The 20,005-nt window shown below is 39.5% G+C and overlaps 1 protein-coding gene across 9 annotated transcripts in view; it reads left to right on the top strand.

Annotated features, from left to right (window-relative positions):
- NCOA7 (nuclear receptor coactivator 7) overlaps window positions 1–19,802 on the top strand; it is a 109,894-nt gene extending 90,092 nt beyond the window's left edge. For all 9 annotated transcript variants that reach the window (XM_060753292.2, XM_060753289.2, XM_060753291.2 and 6 more), the window contains 5 exons: window positions 8,553–8,696; window positions 10,017–10,169; window positions 11,443–11,538; window positions 15,087–15,160; window positions 16,459–19,802. In XM_060753292.2, coding sequence (XP_060609275.2) covers window positions 8,553–8,696; window positions 10,017–10,169; window positions 11,443–11,538; window positions 15,087–15,160; window positions 16,459–16,594 — 603 coding nt within the window. In that variant the 3' untranslated portion in view covers window positions 16,595–19,802. The remainder of the gene's footprint in view (window positions 1–8,552; window positions 8,697–10,016; window positions 10,170–11,442; window positions 11,539–15,086; window positions 15,161–16,458) is intronic.
- Window positions 19,803–20,005: the final 203 nt, after the last annotated feature.

The raw sequence follows: 20,005 nt of genomic DNA, 5'->3' as shown, positions 1-20,005 counted from the left end.
CGCTGCCCGGGTTATTAGAGAAAGTGGGTAATGGCGGTCCTGTATGCCAAGTTTGGTCTTTATTGGTCATTGGATGACGGTTGCATTGTTTTCAGGAAGTGAGTGAAGGTACTTGAAGTCCCATCATCCATGGTCCACCCTCCTCCAAACAGCAGCAGGATATAGAGTGGGTCATGGGGGCTCTGTGTGCCAACTTTGGTCTTTATCAGTCATTGGGTGAGGGTGGCAGTGGTTTCAGTAAGTGAGTGAAGGTACTGCAAGTCCCATCATCCAAAGTCCATCCTCCTTCAAACTGCAGCAGGATGCAGAGTGGGTCATGGGGGCTCTGTGTGCTAAGTTTGGTCTTTATTGGTCATTGGATTAGGGTCACAGTGGTTTCAGTAAGTGAGTAAAGGTACTGCAAGTCCTATCATCCATGGTCAACCCTCCTCCAAACAGTATCAGGATGTAGAGTGGGTCATGGGTGTTCTGTGTGCCAAGTTTGGTCTTGATTGAACATTAGATGAGGGTTGCAGCAGTCTTGGGAAGGGAGTGGAGGTACTTGAAGTCCCATCATCCATGGACTGTCCTCCTCAAACGTGCACCAGGATGTAGAGTGGGTCATGGGGACTCTGTGTGCCAAGTTTGGTCTTGATCCATCATTGGCGAGGGTCTCAGTGGTCTCAGGAAGTGAGTGAAGTGACTTCAAGTCCCATCATCCATTTCCATATTTTTCCAAACTGCACCAGGATGTAGAGTGGGTCATGTGGGCTCTCTGTGCGAATTGTGATCCTGATCCATCACTGTTGGCAGTTGTAATGGTCTCAGGAAGGGAGTGCAGGTATTGCAAGTCCCATCGTCCATGGTGCATCCTCCCCCAAACCGCACCAGGATGTAGAGTTTGTCATGGAGACTCAGTGTGCAAAGTTTGGTCTTTATCGGTAATTGCATGAGGGTTGCAGTGGTCTCAAGAATTGAGCAAAGGTACTGCAAGTCCCATAATCCAAGGTCCATCCCCGACCAAACCACACCAGGATGTAAAGTGGGGCATGAGAGGTCTATGTGGCAAGTTTGGTCCTGATCAGTCATTGGATGAGGTTAACAGTGGTCTCAGAATGTGAGTGATGGTACCGCAAGTCCCATCATCCATGGTTCATCCTCCTCCAAACTGCAGTAGGATGTAGAGTGGGTCATGGGGGCTCTGTGTGCCAAGTGTAATGGTAATGTTCTGACTCAGCCCCTGGCCTTTCCTTTCCTCTCTTTCCTTTCCTCTCATCTCGGAATCTTGGAATTGATGCTGGCCTATCAGAGACCATATGCAAATTTCCTTCTCATGTCCCCGTTTCTTCCATGAACTCTTTTCACCACCAGGGGCTCCTATTGAAGCTGGCCAATCAGAGACCATATGCAAATAGCACCACTGCGGCAGCCAATCCGAATGTTGGAACTTTCAGGCTGGCCAATCAAAACGCTGGCACATACTCCTCCCGTCGCACCGCCACACTTTTGTCCGCCACATACAAGTTTTGACTTTTATTATATACATAGACATAGACATAGATAGATAGATAGGGATTTCTGGAAAGTCTGTAGCTTGATAGAAGAGTTTATGCTTTTCATGCAGAAGGTCCCAAGTTGAATTCGCCCTTCCTAAGAATCTTAATGCTTCTGTCAAAGGGACAGCCATTTAGAATAGTTTATACAGAACCAGCTACTAGTCAAAGGACATTTAATATAATGTCAAGTTTTAAATGTTGTGTTTTCTTAAATACATTACAACTGTACCCTTGGTTCGCTCCTGATACGATAAATAAATACCGGTGAACAAATGGAAATGAAGCATAGCTGAGTGCCAGAAGATGTGTTTTGCATGCACGAGGCCTATGACTCAGTTTCTCTTATCTCTAGAGCTGACTCGGAACACTTAGGTAAAATTTGGCCAACTCACTGTAAAGCAGGTTTCTTTGTTTTTGTAAAAATGCATTAATTTGCTCTCCAATACAAGAAAATCTTGTGTTATTACAGTATATTGTGAATTGTTATTTCTAATATGGCATGGATAGCCAGATTGACAACTAAAATCTACAGTCTCTATATTTTGGCAATGCTTTTTTAAAGCTAATCCTAAAGGTACAAAGCTTTGGTGCTAGCCATTGGAACCAATGTTCCTTTAACAGAATTTTAAAAAATCCTTGTGGTGGTGAGTGCAGGAAATGTGGTGGCTTCATGTTGTTTTCAGATTATATATAGGGCCGTTAGTATAGCTTGTGGGTTTTTGTTTTTCACTTCCCTCTGATTGTACTCTTGATTGTACTCTTGACAGTGATGAATGGATCAATTGATGGATGAAAGACTCCTTATAATGGAGCAGGGAGACATTTCTGCAGGGAGACATTTCTGCAGGGAGACATTTCTGAATTTACTGCAGAAATAGGAAAGTATGGATAATAGCAAACCCCATTGAAATGAACAGTTTCCACCAGAAGTTACCCTGGAGGACCTAAGAAAAGTTTATAGTGGTATCTTCTGTAGAAATTTGCTAGGTCCTTCAAGTCAGTGATGGTAATTTCCAGTTTATTAATTAATTTCGTATCAAAAGCATTGCATAAATTAGTATAAAATAGAAAGAGCACACACAGCTAAATATCTTTTGACCAAAAACGGTCAACAGCAATGGCATTGTCTGTAACCTCCAACAATTCTTCCTCTGTACATGAGGCAGGGCATGAGTGGACAAGCGTACATATGCAGTTGTCTGTTCTGCTCCACAGTCACACAAGGTGTGGGATTTTTAGGTAGGGACATTTTGCCATGTTGTCTTTTGATCTGCCCACTCCACTTCTGAGTCTGTTCAGGGACTTCCAAGTTGCCCATTCTTGGTTTGCCCCTGGAGGAAGACCCTCGTGGGGGGCCATCCAGTTGGGATTTCCTTGTTTAGCTGCCCAGAGGGATACCCTTGCTGTTGCTTGGGGGACACCAAGAGGAGTGGTAGTTCTCATAAAACTTTTCCTTGATTTGAATCTACTGGGAGGAGGCTGGTAGCCATGTAGTGGATGGCTTTCACAGTATTCAACCTTATTTCTCTCACATTTAGCAGCAACTTCCCGTCACACATCGGGGGGGGGGGGGGGCAGTGCCAGCTAGCTTGTAGAGTTTCAACGGGTGTAGGTTTAAGACATCCTGTGATTGTTCTGCATGTTCCATTCAAAGCTGTGTTCACCTGCTTTACATGGACAGCCTTATGCCACACAGGGTAGGCATACTTGGCAGTTGAGTAAGACAAGGTTAGGGCTGATGTTCTTATTAATTTTGGGCCTGCACCCCATGTGCTGCCAGTAAGTAATTTCCAGTGAAATTGTATCATAGAATTGCCTGGAAGACCTAGAAAATAGAGGACATATTTTGTTGGATACAGGTAGGTGAAACTGGAGGTACTGGTCCCAAAGATATGGAAGTCACCAGCCAATCCCTCTCCAATGCCAGTGATACAGCTTAATGGTGTAACATTAGAAAATGTTGATCATTTCCGCTACCTTGGCAGCCACCTCTCCACCAAAGTCAACATCAACGCCGAAATACAACACCGCCTGAGCTCTGCAAGTGCAGCATTTTCCAGAATGAAGCAGAGAGTGTTTGAGGACAGGGACATCCATAGGGATACCAAGGTGCTTGTTTATAAAGCTATTGTCCTCCCAACCCTGCTATATGCCTGTGAGACGTGGACTGTCTACAGACGTCACATGCAGCTCCTGGAACGTTTCCATCAGCGCTGCCTCCGGAAAATCCTGCAAATCTCCTGGGAAGACAAGCGGACAAACGTCAGTGTGCTGGAAGAAGCAAAGACCACCAGCATTGAAGCGATGGTCCTCCAACATCAACTCCGCTGGGCCGGCCACGTTGTCCGGATGCCTGACCACCGTCTCCCAAAGCAGTTGCTCTACTCCGAACTTAAGAACGGAAAACGGAACGTTGGTGGACAGGAAAAGAGATTTAAAGATGGGCTCAAAGCCAACCTTAAAAACTCTGGTATAGACACTGAGAACTGGGAAGCCCTGGCCCTTGAGCGCTCCAGCTGGAGGTCAGCTGTGACCAGCAGTGCTGCAGAATTTGAGGAGGCACGAGTGGAGGGTGAAAGAGTGAAACGTGCCAGGAGGAAGGCGCGTCAAGCCAACCCCGACCAGGACCACCTTCCACCTGGAAACCAATGCCCTCACTGCGGAAGAAGATGCAGAGCAAGAATAGGGCTCCGCAGCCACATACGGACCCACAAGGAAATCCATAATGGAAGACCATCTTACTCGTCCAACGAGGGATCGCCTAAGTAAGTAAGTAAAGTAAGTACAGGTCTCAAGTACAGAATAAAGAATCACTGTCATGTAGTTGTCTGAATAATCATCTAGAGGAGCATCTACACAGGAGAGTTAATGCAGTTCTTTAAGACACCACAATATTTTGTTTGTTTGTTTGCAGTAGAGTAATATGGGGGAGTACACTTCTGAAAATAGTTCACGTGCTGCTAGGCTTATACTGGAAAATGATGTGTCTTCTGGACAAGGAGGTTGTGAAGTAGTGGGTTGCTGTAAAAAGTCTTTGACAACACGTTTTGAAGTATTGCTTGAATGTGCAGGTATTATTGGCTGCTACTGTAAAGGTGTTCATAGTAAGATTACTGAGATAAGGGAAGCATGTTGCAGCTATTGTGGATGTGATCTCCCTTTAGAAATGCTAATGAGGAGCTTTTGATCTATCCAGTTGTGGAGAGAAAGTGAGCATATAGGCCAGTCCTAAAGGATGAAAGGTAGAATCCCTGGGATGCCTCTCAATCTTCTGGAACAAAGGTTAGCCAGTCTCCTCTCCTTTGTGTATATATTCACCATATGACACGGGGACTCTTTAATTTCTGTATCACCCCAAAATTAACTTTAAACAAGTGCTTTTGGTTACAGGGAGAAAAAGTGTTTAGGCAAGTCCTAAGGGATGAGAGGCAGACTCCCTGAGATGCATGTTCTGCATATGAAATAGGGACACTTTACTTTCTTTATCCCAGATATTCACCAAAAACAAGTGCTTTGGGGCACAAGGACTACTAATGTACAGATTATTCACTGTGGGGAGCCTTTTTGTATCCAAGTTTCCAAGGCAGTTCTTCCTTTGTGTTGAGCTGGTTGTCAGGGTCCTCTGTTTCATATACGGGAGAAAACGAAAGTGAACATTACAAGGAAGTATAGAAGCCAGCCACACTTTCCTGGTGTGTGAGAGAGCAGAGAGAGTGCAGCAGCTTCATTGGTGGAGAGGAGCCTGAACAGGCAGCCAAGGCAAGAGAAAACGTGGAGCTGGGGAAAGCAAAACCCTAACAATGAGAGTAAAGCAGATGCCCCTGAATTTCCAAATAATATACAGCACCAGACCTGACCAGGAACCTTTTGTGCAGGTACTGACTCCTTTTCAGTTCTTTTATTCGTCAGATGCTGATTTGGAACAGGTTAGATTGATTCAAGATACATGAAGGATATGCCAAATCTAACACAGGTTTTAAAATGTGGGCTTTACTGGAATAGATAACGTTGACAAATTTGTCCATCAGTGAAGATCATATTGTAAATATAATCTATAAATAAGATAATATGTATCTAATTTTTCAGGAGAAAGCAGAGGCAATGTTATTTACAGTCTCATGTGCGATCAAATTTTTCTTGTTCTAATTTATTCTTTCTGAAGTTGTACCTTTCCACCCTGTTCCTTAAAAATCCTAATAAATCAGTTTAGTGTGATTATTATGTGTGATATCAGCTCTGACACAAGCCCTGTTTGCTCTAATGGGACAAGTCCTATGTAATTCTGTGGCATAGGAGTATAGTTTAAAATAATTGAAAAAGCTATTTGTGTTCTTTTCTTTCTTTGGACTTAGTTTTAATTCTCTCCTTCATTTGCTGTGGAAATTGCATCTTCAAGTTCAGTTGGGAGGGCTAGAATTTGCTGTATGTGAAACTTTATGTATGCTTTATTTAGACTGTAAATGACATGTTAAAACACCCTCTACATCAAAGTGGGTAACTGCAGTCCTCCAATGGTCTTAACATGACTCCTAGCATCCTTAGCCAAGCTAGCTTCTTGTGCGGGGTGATGGGAATTGTCCAGAAAAAACCAGATTGCTATAGTCTCTAGTTTAAATTTTCTTTCCACGTTGGGAAGTATGTTGCCACCATACTTCCTTTACTTTGTTATTTTATCTTGTTGTTTTGGCAATTGTGTTTTGGAATTCTGCTGCTGATTTTATCATTTTTGTAAGATAATTCATCTTTGAAACTGGAAAAGGAAGATATAAATCTAATAAATAAATAAATAAATAAAATGTGCTACATCTGGTACAAACACATCCTCTTTGGAAACTTTTAAACAGACTGGATGTCCATCTGTCGGGGTGCTTTGAATGTGATTTTCCCACTTCTTGGCAGGGGGTTGGAATGGATGGCCCACAAGGTCTCATACAACTCAGTAATTCTATGATTCTATGCCCAGATTTCCGAAGTGAAATATCTTAAAGATATGGTATACTTAAAATATTTTATTCTATGTCCCCTTTCCTTTCTCTTGGAAAGTTAAGAATCTTGTTTGTGTGTTTGCGTGTAACAGATATCTCTTCTGCTATAAAGTATTCCATTTATTTTCAGGAAGTTTTGCATTACCTACTAATTTAATTCTGTGAGTGACCTGTGGTTGGAATGTAAATGAAATACAAATGTGGATAAATGGCAAGGAATAAAATGTGCCCATAATCTTACCAAAAACACTTGCCAACAGGGTCTTCTTGCATATTTCTACAGTTTGACTATTAATGAAGCTTCATGCATATTATTCTTCTAGTGTGAATGGATTTGGCAAAATAGGCTCAAATAAGAAGTGTAGATTTATGAATGAATGAGACTTTGTTTCAATCCCGTCCTATCTCCCCAGCGGTGACTCAGGGTAGCTTACAACATACAGAGAGGCAAACATTCAATGCTGTGTAAAAATACAAAATAACATAAAACAAAAGATAAAACCCAACGTACCTTTACACAAACAACAAAGACAATCAGACAACTGAACACAGACCAACAAATTCACATTATAACCATTTCATATTTAAGTCAGAATGCTAATAAATCCTCAGTTAAACATTGACAATTGACAGATAACATTTGCGTATGTTTACATGAGGGAGAGATATCACTTTTTAAAAAAGAGATCCCCTGTATCCTACCCCTTTACTTTCATTGCAGTGTCCTTCAGAGAATCCAGATATATAGATATATGGTTGATTGATCGAGGGTCTTTCTTGCATTTTTTCATTTTTATTTGTAAAACCATATTTTAAAAAATAAATAATGCAAGTCCACCCATGGCTAATAGTTTTAAGTCTCATGATTTCAGTGAGAAATTCTAAGCATGTGCTTGATGCACTCATGAAATCAATATAATTTTGATAAAGTTTCTACTCCAACTTTCATTCTCTCTCTATAATACAGGTTAGAAGCCATGATTATCATTTATATAGATGTTTGTTTGTCTAGTGTAGCTATATGCAAAAATGATTACAATTCTTTGAATTTATAGTGCTGCCATTCTTCATACAAATAAGAATCTGAAGCAGTCATAATGTCATCTCTTTGTTAAGCATTTAATAATAATAATAATAATAATAATAATAATACAACCACAACTGAATGCCATGCCAAAAGATCTCATCCACCATTTGGAAACAATAAACATTGACAAAATCATGATCTGTCAGCTGCAAAAGGCCCTTACTTGGATCTGCGTGCATCATTCAAAAATATATCACATAGTCCTAAATGCTTGGGAAGTGTTCGACTTGTGATTTTGTGATACAAAATCCAGTGTATATACTGTGTTTTTGTGTCAGTAAAATAATAATAACTTTATTTGTACCCCGCCACCATCTCCACAAAAAGACTCGGGGTGGCTAACAAAGCACTCATAAAATAGAATTAGATATAATCAAAACATACACTATTTGACAGAATACAAACAATGGACAATGTCAGTCAATAAAATTTTAAAAATTAAAAATTAAAAATTCTAAAACACAGCAATTCCTGTGGGTCACTGGCTTTCTTAACAATGTTGTAAGTTCTACCATGTTTAAGACATTTAAGTGATCTCTGAGTATTAAACATTAGTCTTGTCTGGAAGGTTTCAAGACTTGTTTTCTGATTATTTCTAGCTTTGCTATATGCTTCAGTAGTAAATTTTATTTGCCTTATTTCCTCTGATCAATGTACCTTTTTGTGGCAATATTTATAACAGAGGGGCAATTTATAGCCTGGCTTATATTGCTTCACAAGATCAGATACCCAAATAAGGATTCCTGATTTCATGGAGCAGGGTTAAGTCTTTTGTGTATGTTTCCTTGATGACCGGCATTGGTGTCTTTGATACACACCAACATTCACAATACACCCACCAGCTTAAAAATGGCCATGGAGCATTGTGCTTAGGCTTACTTCTGTCATGTTGGCAGAACATGTTTTATTTCCGCCCACCTCTTAGTGTGTCCTTTTTCTTTGCAGATTATTACTGTGGAAGAGGCTAAGCGCCGAAAGAGTGTTTGCAGCTATTGTGAAGAAGATGATGGTGATGTTGACGAAGATGATGATGCACTGCCTGTTTTAAAAAACCAGAGTGCACTCTTAGAAAACATGCATGTAGAGCAGGTACAGTTGGCAACTTGTCCGTATTGAATTTTTCTCATTTCAGTGCTTAGGTTCTGACTCACAAACACTGTAGCACTGTTGGTTGGTTTGAAAGGTGATCTCGTCAGTGGTGTTTTTTAATCCAGCTCCAAGGATAACAGAACACTCAGGTTTTGTAGTATAATATCCATAGTTTTATTTTATTTTTGTTAAAAGTCATGTATTTGCCAGTGTTTCTTATGTCTCCTCCTCCAAACCCCTTCAGCAGCATAGTATATGAACTTCAGACATCTTGATGCTCAGGAACAGCTTCTCACATTTCATCTAAATGTGTAATTACATAATCATATTTTGACAATTTGCCATCAGTGGGACTGATAAAGCAGAGAGAGGGTTTTCAGGAGGTGAACTCAGCTCCATTTACTTTGCTATGCACCTTTCCATCTACCAAAGTCAAGGTAGATAGGAAATCAGGATACCTTCACAGAATGTCACAACCACACCATCCTTTGCCATATTTTTAATGACACAGACCAGCAGGTATTTATGCAGACATTGATTCATACCATGAAGCGTTCCAAAGCAGTCTTTCTAAAAATGCAAGCAGATGGCAAAGTTGTGAAGAGAAGAAAAGCAGCTATTTAAACCAATGGGTTGTTGTAGGTTTTTCAGGCTGAATGGCCATGTTCTAGAAGCATTATCTCGTGATGTTTTACCTGCATCTATGGCAGGCATCCTCAGAGGTTGTGAAGTCTGACCTCACAACCTCTGAGGATGCCTGCCATAGATGCAGGTGAAACATCAGGAGAGAATGCTTCTAGCACATGGCCATATAGCCTGAAAATCCTACAACAACCAAGTGATTCTGGCCATGAAGGCCTTCAACAATACTTAAACCAATGTTTTGAATTGCAACCTGTTCTGGAAGGGGTTGTTCTCCCTCTGAAATATCAGGCCTATAGCCTGGGGTGATCTTGGACCGAGTATTGCTCCTCAAAAACCACTTTACTGCAGTGACCAGGAGTTCCTTTGCTTCACTCTTTTACCTTTAGTGGAAATAGTTTAGGAAATGGCAGGAGAGTCTCTCAGCTAACCCAGATGGAATCAATGGCATTTGAAGGTAAGGAGGAACTAGTGAACCCCATTTTAATGTTTGCTTTCACAGGATCACACACTTAAATAAACCAGATGGTACATATTCTGAACATAAGACTGTTCCTTTATTGTACAAGAATATAATATTGATTAAAGGCAGGACTGTTCAGATTTCTACAGGAGAGAAGGGACACATCTGATACCAGTATTATATTTTAAACTTCACTGATTTCATTTACCTACTAGCTTGCCCGGTGCCTACCAGCAAGAGTTCAAGGATATCCCTGGAGACTTGTCTACAGCACACAAGAACATGGGACCAGCTTGAAAACTCTGTATCGAAAGTCAGCATCTCTCGACAGTCCAGTGCTTCTTGTTGTCAAGGATATGGATAATCAGGTCAGCCACAAATTGTGGTTGTGTGTGTGGATGAGGCTTATAACCGATGAGATGATAATGCTTTCCTGTTTTCAGGAGACAGCAAGATTAGGCTCTTTCCAATTAAAAAAAAATAACATATTTCAGTGAAAGAAGTTCTTTAGGTTCCCTTTTATGTTTTCATAGCACAAGAGGGACTTTATTGATGACTCTGATGATGTTCCATCCTGTGGTATATACAGATATAAGGGGGAAAAAAGAATATTAGCATGGGGTAGCTATATTCTCTAAAACAAAATCAGTATTGCGGTACAGATTGAGTATGTCTTTTCAAGATTTCCCAGATGTGAAATGCTCCAGAATCTTAAATAGTTTACATGAGTGGTTGAGATAGTGACACATTTGCTTAATGCTTCTGTATACAAGTACACCAACTTTGTTTTATCCCCCCCCCCCCACACACACACCAGATGATTACAAATATTGTGTAAAAAACTACCTTAGGGCTATGCATTTAAAGTGTATATGAAACATAAATGAATTATGTGTTTAGCTTCAATTCCCATCTCCAAGTTAGTTCATTGTGTATGTATATAGTATCCAAATACAAGCATTTGAAAATATCTCTTTCCCAAAAGAGATAATGGATACTTTTCCCAAAAGAGATAAGGGATACTTATCCTGTAATAGCAATTGCTAGGTCGGTCAGAAAAGCACAAAAATCTATGTGTGGGCCTTTGAAAACAACAGGTTACTTCATCGATAACATAGGAGTGTGGGTCTCACTCCTATGTCATATGGTCGGCATGTCATGTACAGATTGTATGAAAAGATTGGCAGACTATCATGTTCAATTGTTTACAATTATTTCCTTATAGTCCCTGAGCTTTCTGGGAATAGGTTCAGAAAAAAACTTAAGTTGCATAATGTAGTTTTCTTTGTTGATAATAGCCCCCCTTAGGGCTCTTTGAACATTCAAATCTCTCTTTATGCAACGTGGAGCTCACTAGCCTCTTTATAAGACAAAAAAAAAAACCAAAAAAAAAAACCCAACAACAACAACAGTGAGTTCCAAAGGCAGTCTCAATATTGACTGGGAATTATTTTAAGGATTGGAAGAAATAAATGACATTTAGATGGGCAAAATAAATAATCAAGAATGGATGGCATATCAGTAGTTTTGAGGTGCTCCTGTTTTGTTCACTGGCCATGATAATTCCTATGTGTTCAATGTTAGGATAATCTAACTTTAAATGTGGAAATATTGTTAACAGCTATTTTCTTTTTATTGCAGATATTTGGGGCTTATGGAACACATCCTTTCAGATTGAGTGATCACTATTATGGCACTGGAGAAACTCTCCTGTATACATTCAATCCTCTTTTCAAGGTATGTTGCTCTGGGGATAGTCTTAACTCTTATTTAAACAATCTATTTATTGTTTAAATACAATCCACAACTGAGATTGCAGCTATCGTTTAGAACTATATATATATATCGGTCTCAACTAAAGGAGGGCTATTAGCTAAATAGAATTTATATAAGTTCCCATTCATTTTATGGGTCTACTTTTGTTGAGGTTAAAAATTGAATTTAGGCCTCACATTTAAAACAACAACAATTTGCATATGAACTGATCCATCTATCCTTTATCTGTATTCTGCTTTTCTCCCATATTGGGACTCAAAGCAGTTTACAGGAAAACAACAACAACAAAAATCCATAAACATAGTTAAAAACATACAAAATCAAAGTTAAGACAGGACAGAATAACAAGAGAATTAAAACCATTTAAAATCTTATTTTAAAGCAAAGCTTAAAAATGGTTCAACGCCATAAAGACACTTCCTTAATCATCAGCTCTCAGGCACCAGAAGGACCACAACAAAGAAGGAGCCACCTTGCCTTCTCCAGGGAGGGAGCTCAAGTACCTGGAACCAGCTTCAGAGAAAGCCTTCTTTGTTCTCACCAACCATTTCTATGAAGGTGGTGGGACGATAGAAGGCCTCCTCAGCAGATCTTAGAGCTCAGGCTCATAATGGAAGACATAGCCTATCAAACAGGGATTTATAAGTCAAAACTGGCTCTTTGCATTGTGTTTCAAAACAGACTGACAAGTGGAGCTCTTGCAATAAGGGAGTTATGTGTTCCCTGTAACCAGCATCCATTAGTTATCTGTCTCCAGGCTCCTTTAGCAATTTGACTGCAGAAGTTTCCAAACACTCTTCAAAGACAGCCACACATAAGAATGCTTTATAGGAACCCAGTCATTCTTGGCTACTCCAGAAACCCGAGCATCCAGAATCAGAACTGAATCCAGGAGTATACCCAAGCTTCAAGTCTGGGCATGCAGAGACAGTGTGATGCCATCCAGCATAGGTTGAACCCTTACTCCCCGATCTGCCTTTAATTGATCAGAACCCCCTCTGTCTTGCCTGGATTAAGCTTCCAGTTTTTTTTGCCTTTAATTGATCAGAACCCCCTCTGTCTTGCCTGGATTAAGCTTCCAGATTTTCTGCCTCATCCAGTTCATTGCTGCTGACAAGCATTAGTTTAGAACTGAGACAGTTTCCTTGGATTGAGATGGACAGGCGAGAGTGAGCTAGGTGTCATTAGCAGATGGTTGTCCAAAACCCTAGAAAGCCTCTCACATTGGCTTCGTCCACAGGTGAACGGCTAAAGAGTTGAATAGGAATCCTCCAGCACCACCTTCTGGGTTCACTGCTCCAGAAAGGAAAGGAATTGTTGTAGAACAGTGGGTCAAAGCCCCATCCCAGTGAGATGGCCCAGAAGGATACCAGGGCCAATGGTATCAAATGACATTAATTGATCCAGCATAACCAAGAGGACACCCCTGTTTAGTTTCAACCACGGCTGTCTCTATCCCAATGATCACTCCCATTCAGAAATGTCTGCAACTGGGAGGACACCTGACAGTCCAGGCAGGCAATTATCCCATAGAGTAGTACCTAGGAAGGGCTATCTTAATAAGGTCCTTACAACTACTGGTTCCTCCTTTAACAGGCTGGGACTATGCCTTATAGGAGAGAGGCATTGCATAATCCCAGTTTCCCTTCTTCCAGTCTCCTCTTGGCATCTTTGATTAGCCTTGAGTCCCTATGGGGAGAAAGGTGAAGCATAAATAAAGTAAGTAAGTAAATAAATAAATTTGACAAGATAGGAAAGGCAAGGATTCACATACATGTAATGGCTATAATTTCTCCAAACACCCTATGCATATCCTCAGGATCTTCAAAAATCCTGTGATACAGACCATGCTGACATGCTGTTAAGCAGCAACATTTTTATAGGCATGTTACCATGTCTTATCTGGGCTATTTAGAACAGAGGATATCCAGCATCCATTAGTAATCTGTTTTCTGTACTGGTTGTTCCTAAACTGTCCTCTGTTCCAGTTTATGAACAACCAGTACTACATTTGGGATTTTTCTGCCACTATCACATGCCTGTCCTCTCTTGCCATATCGGTCGGCTGCCAGGCTTCTAACAGGAGTTAAGTATAGGGAACTTATGACAAACCCATTAAAGCAGCTCCGCTGGCTGCCAATAAGTTTCTGGTCCCAATTTAAGGTGCAGGTTATGACCTACAAAGCCCTAAACAGTTCAGGCCCTGCCTATCTTTGGGATTGCATCTCCTCCTATGAACCGGCGCAGGCTCGATGATCTGTCGGTGAGGCCCTCCTCTTGCAGTCACCACCGTCACAAGTGTGATTGGTGGCACGAAGAGAGAGAGCCTTCTCAGTGGTGGCCCCCTGACTTTGGAACTCCCTTCCCAGGGAAATCAGGCAAGCCCCCACACTGTACTCCTTTCATACGGACTTGAAAACCTGGATGTTCCAGCAAGTTTTCAAGAATGATTAGTCCCTTGGCCCAGTTCCTAGGTAATCAGATAGTACTCTGTCCTGCACTTCATCCACTTCCCCAGCCCAATGATTTGCTGTTTGCATTATTTCGTGCCCAGGCCTTTTATAATTGGCCCACATCCATTTAGTAACTCTGGCCATTGGTTTTATTGAACCTCTACTGATGGAGCTACAATGAAACGAGTTTTTAATATTTTTATCTTTAATGTGTTTTAGCAGAATTTTTTGTATTTTAGGATATTCAGTTGTTGTTACTTTGTCTGTTAAGTTTAATTAGGTTTGTTATATTATCAAATGAGTTTAGTTTGATGTAATTGTCTGCATGGTTTCTTTCCAGCAGTTGAATGTTTTGCCTTACGTGTTTGAAACTGCCTCAAGTCCCTGTGGGGAGATAGGGCTGTATACAAATAAAGTTTATTATTATTATTATTATTATTATTATTATTATTATTATTATTTCTGTCATGTACCACTGAAACAGTGGCTTACTGATCCCCTTTGTCTCCCTCCTTCTTTTCACAAAACAGGTATTACTCATCTTTTTACTATTGAAAAGGTATAAATAAGCCCAGTATACACAATGGACTGACAGCAGCTGTAGAAAATCCAAGAATAAAACATGACATCTGCATTATAGGAAATGTTTAATAATTTTTGTTTTAAAAACACTTGGGACAATGTCTCTACTTTGTACTGCTTTGGTGAACTGAAGTTAGAAATTGTCCCAAGCAATTTTAAGCAAGAACCATTTACAATAAACATTTCCTTGATGACGGTTTCCCCTAAAATCACATTAGACATTCTTCCCTATTGTTCTGCATTTATCTTTTTTGTTCCCTGAACACAGTCATAATGATATAATGCAGTTCAATTCTGTACTTGTCTACTGCCAGTGTAGCTTGGAAAGATAAATGGCAGAGAATGAACAGCTCATTTCCATCACCGTCTCTTTCTAACTAGTTAATAATACCAGTCACATGACATTTGCAAACATATTCTAGTGTGATTGTATCTTTGTTCTGCTCACTTAAGTTTTATGTTGTCTTCACTTAGGTTTTTAAGTGGAGCGGAGAAAACACTTACTTTATCAATGGAGATGTAACATCATTAGAACTTGGAGGCGGAGAGTAAGTCATATGCATTTTTCCTGACCTATTTATAATATTGCAAATGATGTGTACAGCATCTTCCATTATCAACGAAGCAAAATACAATTCATTATTAAAGTACCTTTGTCTCTTCAAATGGTTTGAACTACTGCAGTAACAAACCATATTGTCCGCTTATGGGGTAGTTTTTGCATGTGCATGTACTTTGGACTGTGGACAAAGAAACAGCTCTATCAGTTAGACAACACAAGTCAATAAACCTTTTTAGAAAATGAAATGCATTTGCCTAACTAGATTGCGATCAAAACCATCTGTACAGCCTACTGTTGTGCTTCTGTATATCTGAATATAAAGGTCATTGTTTGAATGTTTACACATCCCAGTTTAAACTGTTTTCAGTGAACATCTGTTTATGGTTAAAAATTAGCAGGCATAATTGTGGAGCTTATTTCCAAAAGGTACCAAATTCATCATTTTTACAGGTATCGAAAAAAAGTGTGCTTAGGAGATGCATTCTTTTTCTATAAAATGCCATTTTCCAAGTCCTATAGCAAAGTGATTTGATACGTTTTGATAGCTTTGTGTAGATAATATTCTACTCCTAGCCAACAGTGTTAGGGATCTCCTGGTGACACAGGTAGTGAGGCATGCTTCCTATTTTCTCTGTTTTGATGTTCATACATTTTAAATAAAATATTATTGAGGCAACAGGTATTTAGCTTCCCTGTTGGATGAGGGAGAATCTTCTTTATTTATTGCATTTTGTGGCCCTGATGGCACAGCAGATTAAACTGCTGAGCTGCTGAACTTGCTGACTGAAAGGTTGGGGGTTTGAATCCGTGGAGCGGGGTGAGCTTGCGCTGTTGGCCCCAGCTTCTGCCAACCTAGCAGTTCGAAAATATACAAATGTGAGTAGACCAATAGGTACAATTTCTGCTGGAAGGTAACAGTGCTCTGTGTAGTCATGTTGGCCACATGACCTTGGATGCATCTACGGACAATGCTGGCTCCTTTGGCTTACAAATGAAGATGAGCACCAATCGCCCAAGTTGGACACAATTAGACTTAATGTCAGGGGAAATCTTTACCTTTACCTAGCCAACAGTGTACTGCCACCTATAATTCATTTTAAAAAAAAATGCTACCTTTTGAAAACAAACTTCGCAGTCCTGCAAAAGTTCATAAAATTTCCTTATATCAGTGGAGGGAAAATATATTTGTAGTTGAAAACCAAGTATAAAAATGCATTATTCTTACTAGACTGTGCAATTTTTTAAAAACTGAAAATATTTCAAATGATTTCCTTCTCTTTTCAGTGGTAGGTTTGGCTTATGGTTAGATGCTGATTTATACCATGGTCGGAGCAACTGTTGCAGCACATTCAATAATGACATTTTGTCCAAAAAAGAAGACTTTGTCATCCAGGATGTAGAAGTCTGGACATTTGAGTGATGAAGTTCCTGCCTTAAAAAGTCGAACTTGAATTTACTGAGCTCTCAGTAGATGTTGAAAATTGGAATGTAGGCTGCCTCACGACAGAACAAGCTTTTCGACCCCTGGACTCAGGCAGACTAATAATCCAAGAAGATTAAGGCAAAAATGGGACATAACTCATGTCTTTTTCCTGCTCAGCTAGTGTTCTTACACCATGGTAGGAAGGTGTTTGTGGAAGGCATTTGTAACATACAGGTTTGTTAAAAGCTGTCTTATTATTTTCTGTAACTGTGAAAGAATTCTGTGGAAAAATCATAGAGGTGTGTAGTACATTCCATGTGTATTTTTATTCCGTGAGAGTGGAAACCAAAAAGAGGGAAAGATTGTGTTACCAAATCTTGCAGCACAAAGTAATGGTCATTTACAGCACTTAAAGGGAGCATTTTTTTAAAGGAATATATTTATTGCTTGTATAGTACTTTTTTCCTAAAATGTATTAGGCATGTATTTCTTTTTAATATTTCAAATGTCAGCATTTGCAAGAAAGCTATATCGATTTTGAAGCAGATGTCAACACAGTGGCAAATAGTTTTGATTTCTTAGGTTTTTAAAAATATTGTTTTTGTTTTTTAATTTTGTAAAAGAGACATCTTTGTTGCTTTTTGTAATTATTTTTGGGATCTTAGGTTATGACTGAACACATGGTTTGAGATAGGCGTATTGACAGCTCCCATTATCAAACATATCTTGTTGGTTATGTGGAAATGTTAGAAGAGAGATCCAGTTTTTAATTGGACAAAAAAAAAACCCCAGGTAAACACAGGAGCCGTGGATCAATGGGTTAAACCCTTGTGCCAACTGAACTGCTGACCTGAAGGTTGGTGGTTCAAATCCGCGAGATGGGGTGAACTCCTGTCTGTCAGCTCCAGCTTCCCATGCGAGGACATGAGAGATGCCTCTCACAGGATGGTAATACATCTGGGCGTCCCCTGAGCACCATCTCTGCAGATGGCCAATTCTCTCACACCAGAAGTGAGTTGCAATTTTCAAGTCATTTCTGACATTATCAAAAACAACAACAGATGAACAAGATAAGAAGGAATTTCAGAAAAGGCCATACTCTTGTAGGTTAGAAAACTTAATTTTAATTGCTTTCTACAAATTACTTGAAACTCCTTGTTGTGCCGATTAGATTTATCCCTTCCAAATGGGAGGGAATAGTCTTATTCTTGAATATGATCTTAAACCATTGCCTGATTTCTGCTTATTTTGTAAAATAGATTACTTTTATTTCTGATAAGGAAAAGAAACATTTTAAAGGATATGTTCATACAGCCGAGTGTTTATTTCATTCAAAGATGCAGTACACAAGAATCCAGGGTTCAACTTCAATTTGATACATTAAAAATGTTAAATGTTGTATATGAATTGGGAAAAATGGTTTTAGAGTATTTTTCTTTCATAAAAATAGATTGGTTAGAAAAAGAGGGGTAAAGGTAATATAATCTGTTTCCAAGACCTGATAATATTGTCATAGCATTTTGATCCTTGGCAATTGTTTAAGCAAAACAAATTGAGAGTAAATTGATTTTTTTTAAATATGTGTCTATATTTCTTAAAAAGTATCAGTCAATCTGTATATGTCACTCTTTAGTACATAGGGTGACCAGCCAGATGTCTTATGATTTTGTAGCCAGTTTAGTCAATGATATGAGATTATGTGAGAGTGATAGTCCAAAAACAAACAACTACATCCCTGCATTTACCAGGCACTTCTACCAGGCGTCTATCCTAATCTAGACTACAGTATGACATAATAACATGGTTCTTTCTGGTCATGTGTCCCATTCATGATGAGTTTATTTTCCAATTGACATGGAAATACCCAGAACCAGCTTGACTCAAACCAGAAGAATGATTTGACCTACTAACAAATGATGTTTCAGCTCTTTCCTTCTCTGTGTGATGCTGCTTTATCAGCTGCACCCAGGTTGGGAGATATATATATATATTGTTATATATATAAACAAAAGGAGACTTAGTAGCTCCCCTTTGACAATAAGTTAGCAACTGAATACATGTGTTCATATTACCCGTCCTTGAATATGTGATGTGTTTAGCATAATCTACCTAGCCTCTACAGAGACCATCTGTATTTCTGTAGGAGAGGTCTATGTACATACAGTTGCATAGGCTTCCTTTATACTTTTGTGCCATAGGCATGGATAATGGGGTGCATGTATGTACATGTGTGTGACAAATATACACCCTATTTGGCTACATACCAGTTCCAGTTCCAAGTTACGTATTCTGTTCAGTGGGGATATGGTGATACTAAAGTTGTTGACAAACTTTGGTACATATAACCCCATGGAGCAAACACACATACATTTGTTTTGGAGTCCAATGATCCTATTGGAGACATGCCGGCATCTGCTACAAGCATGAATATAACAATAACAAGGAATTTTTTCTATTATTCTCACATAGTGTTACACAGAGAAGGAACATACATAATTTTTCTACAGAAGAGCCTCTGTGTGTATGCATGTGCCTTCAAGTCGCCTGTTGACTTATGGTGATCCCATGAATTTTATAGGACTTTCTTAGACAAAGAATGCTCCGAGGTGGTTTTCCTGGTTCCTCCCTTTGAACTAAGAGCCCACAGCACCTGATACTTGTTGGTGGTCTCCCATCCAAGTACTAACCAGGGCTGACTGTACTTAGCTTTCAAGATCGGACTGGATCTGGTGCCTTTAGAATATTTAGGTCATAATGAACTTGTGTATGCCAGGGTATAAAGACAAATTATTACTATGTGACTTATAGACAAATGTCTAAAGGGTAAAACAGAACTAGGACCCAACACCTAAGCTTTTCACTCCGCTTTTCACTATATAATACGATCAGCAGTGCTGCTCATGACAAACTTTCCTTATAACAATGATCTGCTGTTATAATTGCATTTGGAAGACACTCCAAGAATCTCTGAAAGATCGTTTTATGGGTGGTGGGGACACATGTGAGTCCCAAGCAGAAGGTTTTTGATAGTTGACATATGATTCCATCCTATTATATTTGTCAGAGCATATTTGCAACATTTGTGTCCTGTGTCTAAAACAGTGTTGTCCTATCAAATTTCTGTGACCCTTCAAAAACTATGGATATTTAATATATGTAATGCAGTGCTATTGCAACATTTTCAATAAAGAAATTTATGCATTCATATGTTTAGGTGGGTTTTTTTTAATGCTTCAGTTGTATACATGAAAACTCCATCTCACCTGTCTAGTTTCTTTACTTATATCCTGATACATCTGTATTGAGTTCTACCATCTGCAGCATCTAAAGGTCTCCTGTTCCTTCAATTTCTTTCTCTCTTTTTGTCTGTGCTGCCTTCCATGAACCTTGTGACATTATATCTGTGGT

This window comes from Anolis sagrei, chromosome 1, assembly GCF_037176765.1.
Source record: "Anolis sagrei isolate rAnoSag1 chromosome 1, rAnoSag1.mat, whole genome shotgun sequence".
NCBI classification, from domain to species: Eukaryota; Metazoa; Chordata; class Lepidosauria; order Squamata; family Dactyloidae; genus Anolis; species Anolis sagrei.
The sequence above is the reverse complement of the archived record's forward strand: the minus strand, read 5'-3'. Positions and strand labels throughout refer to the sequence as shown.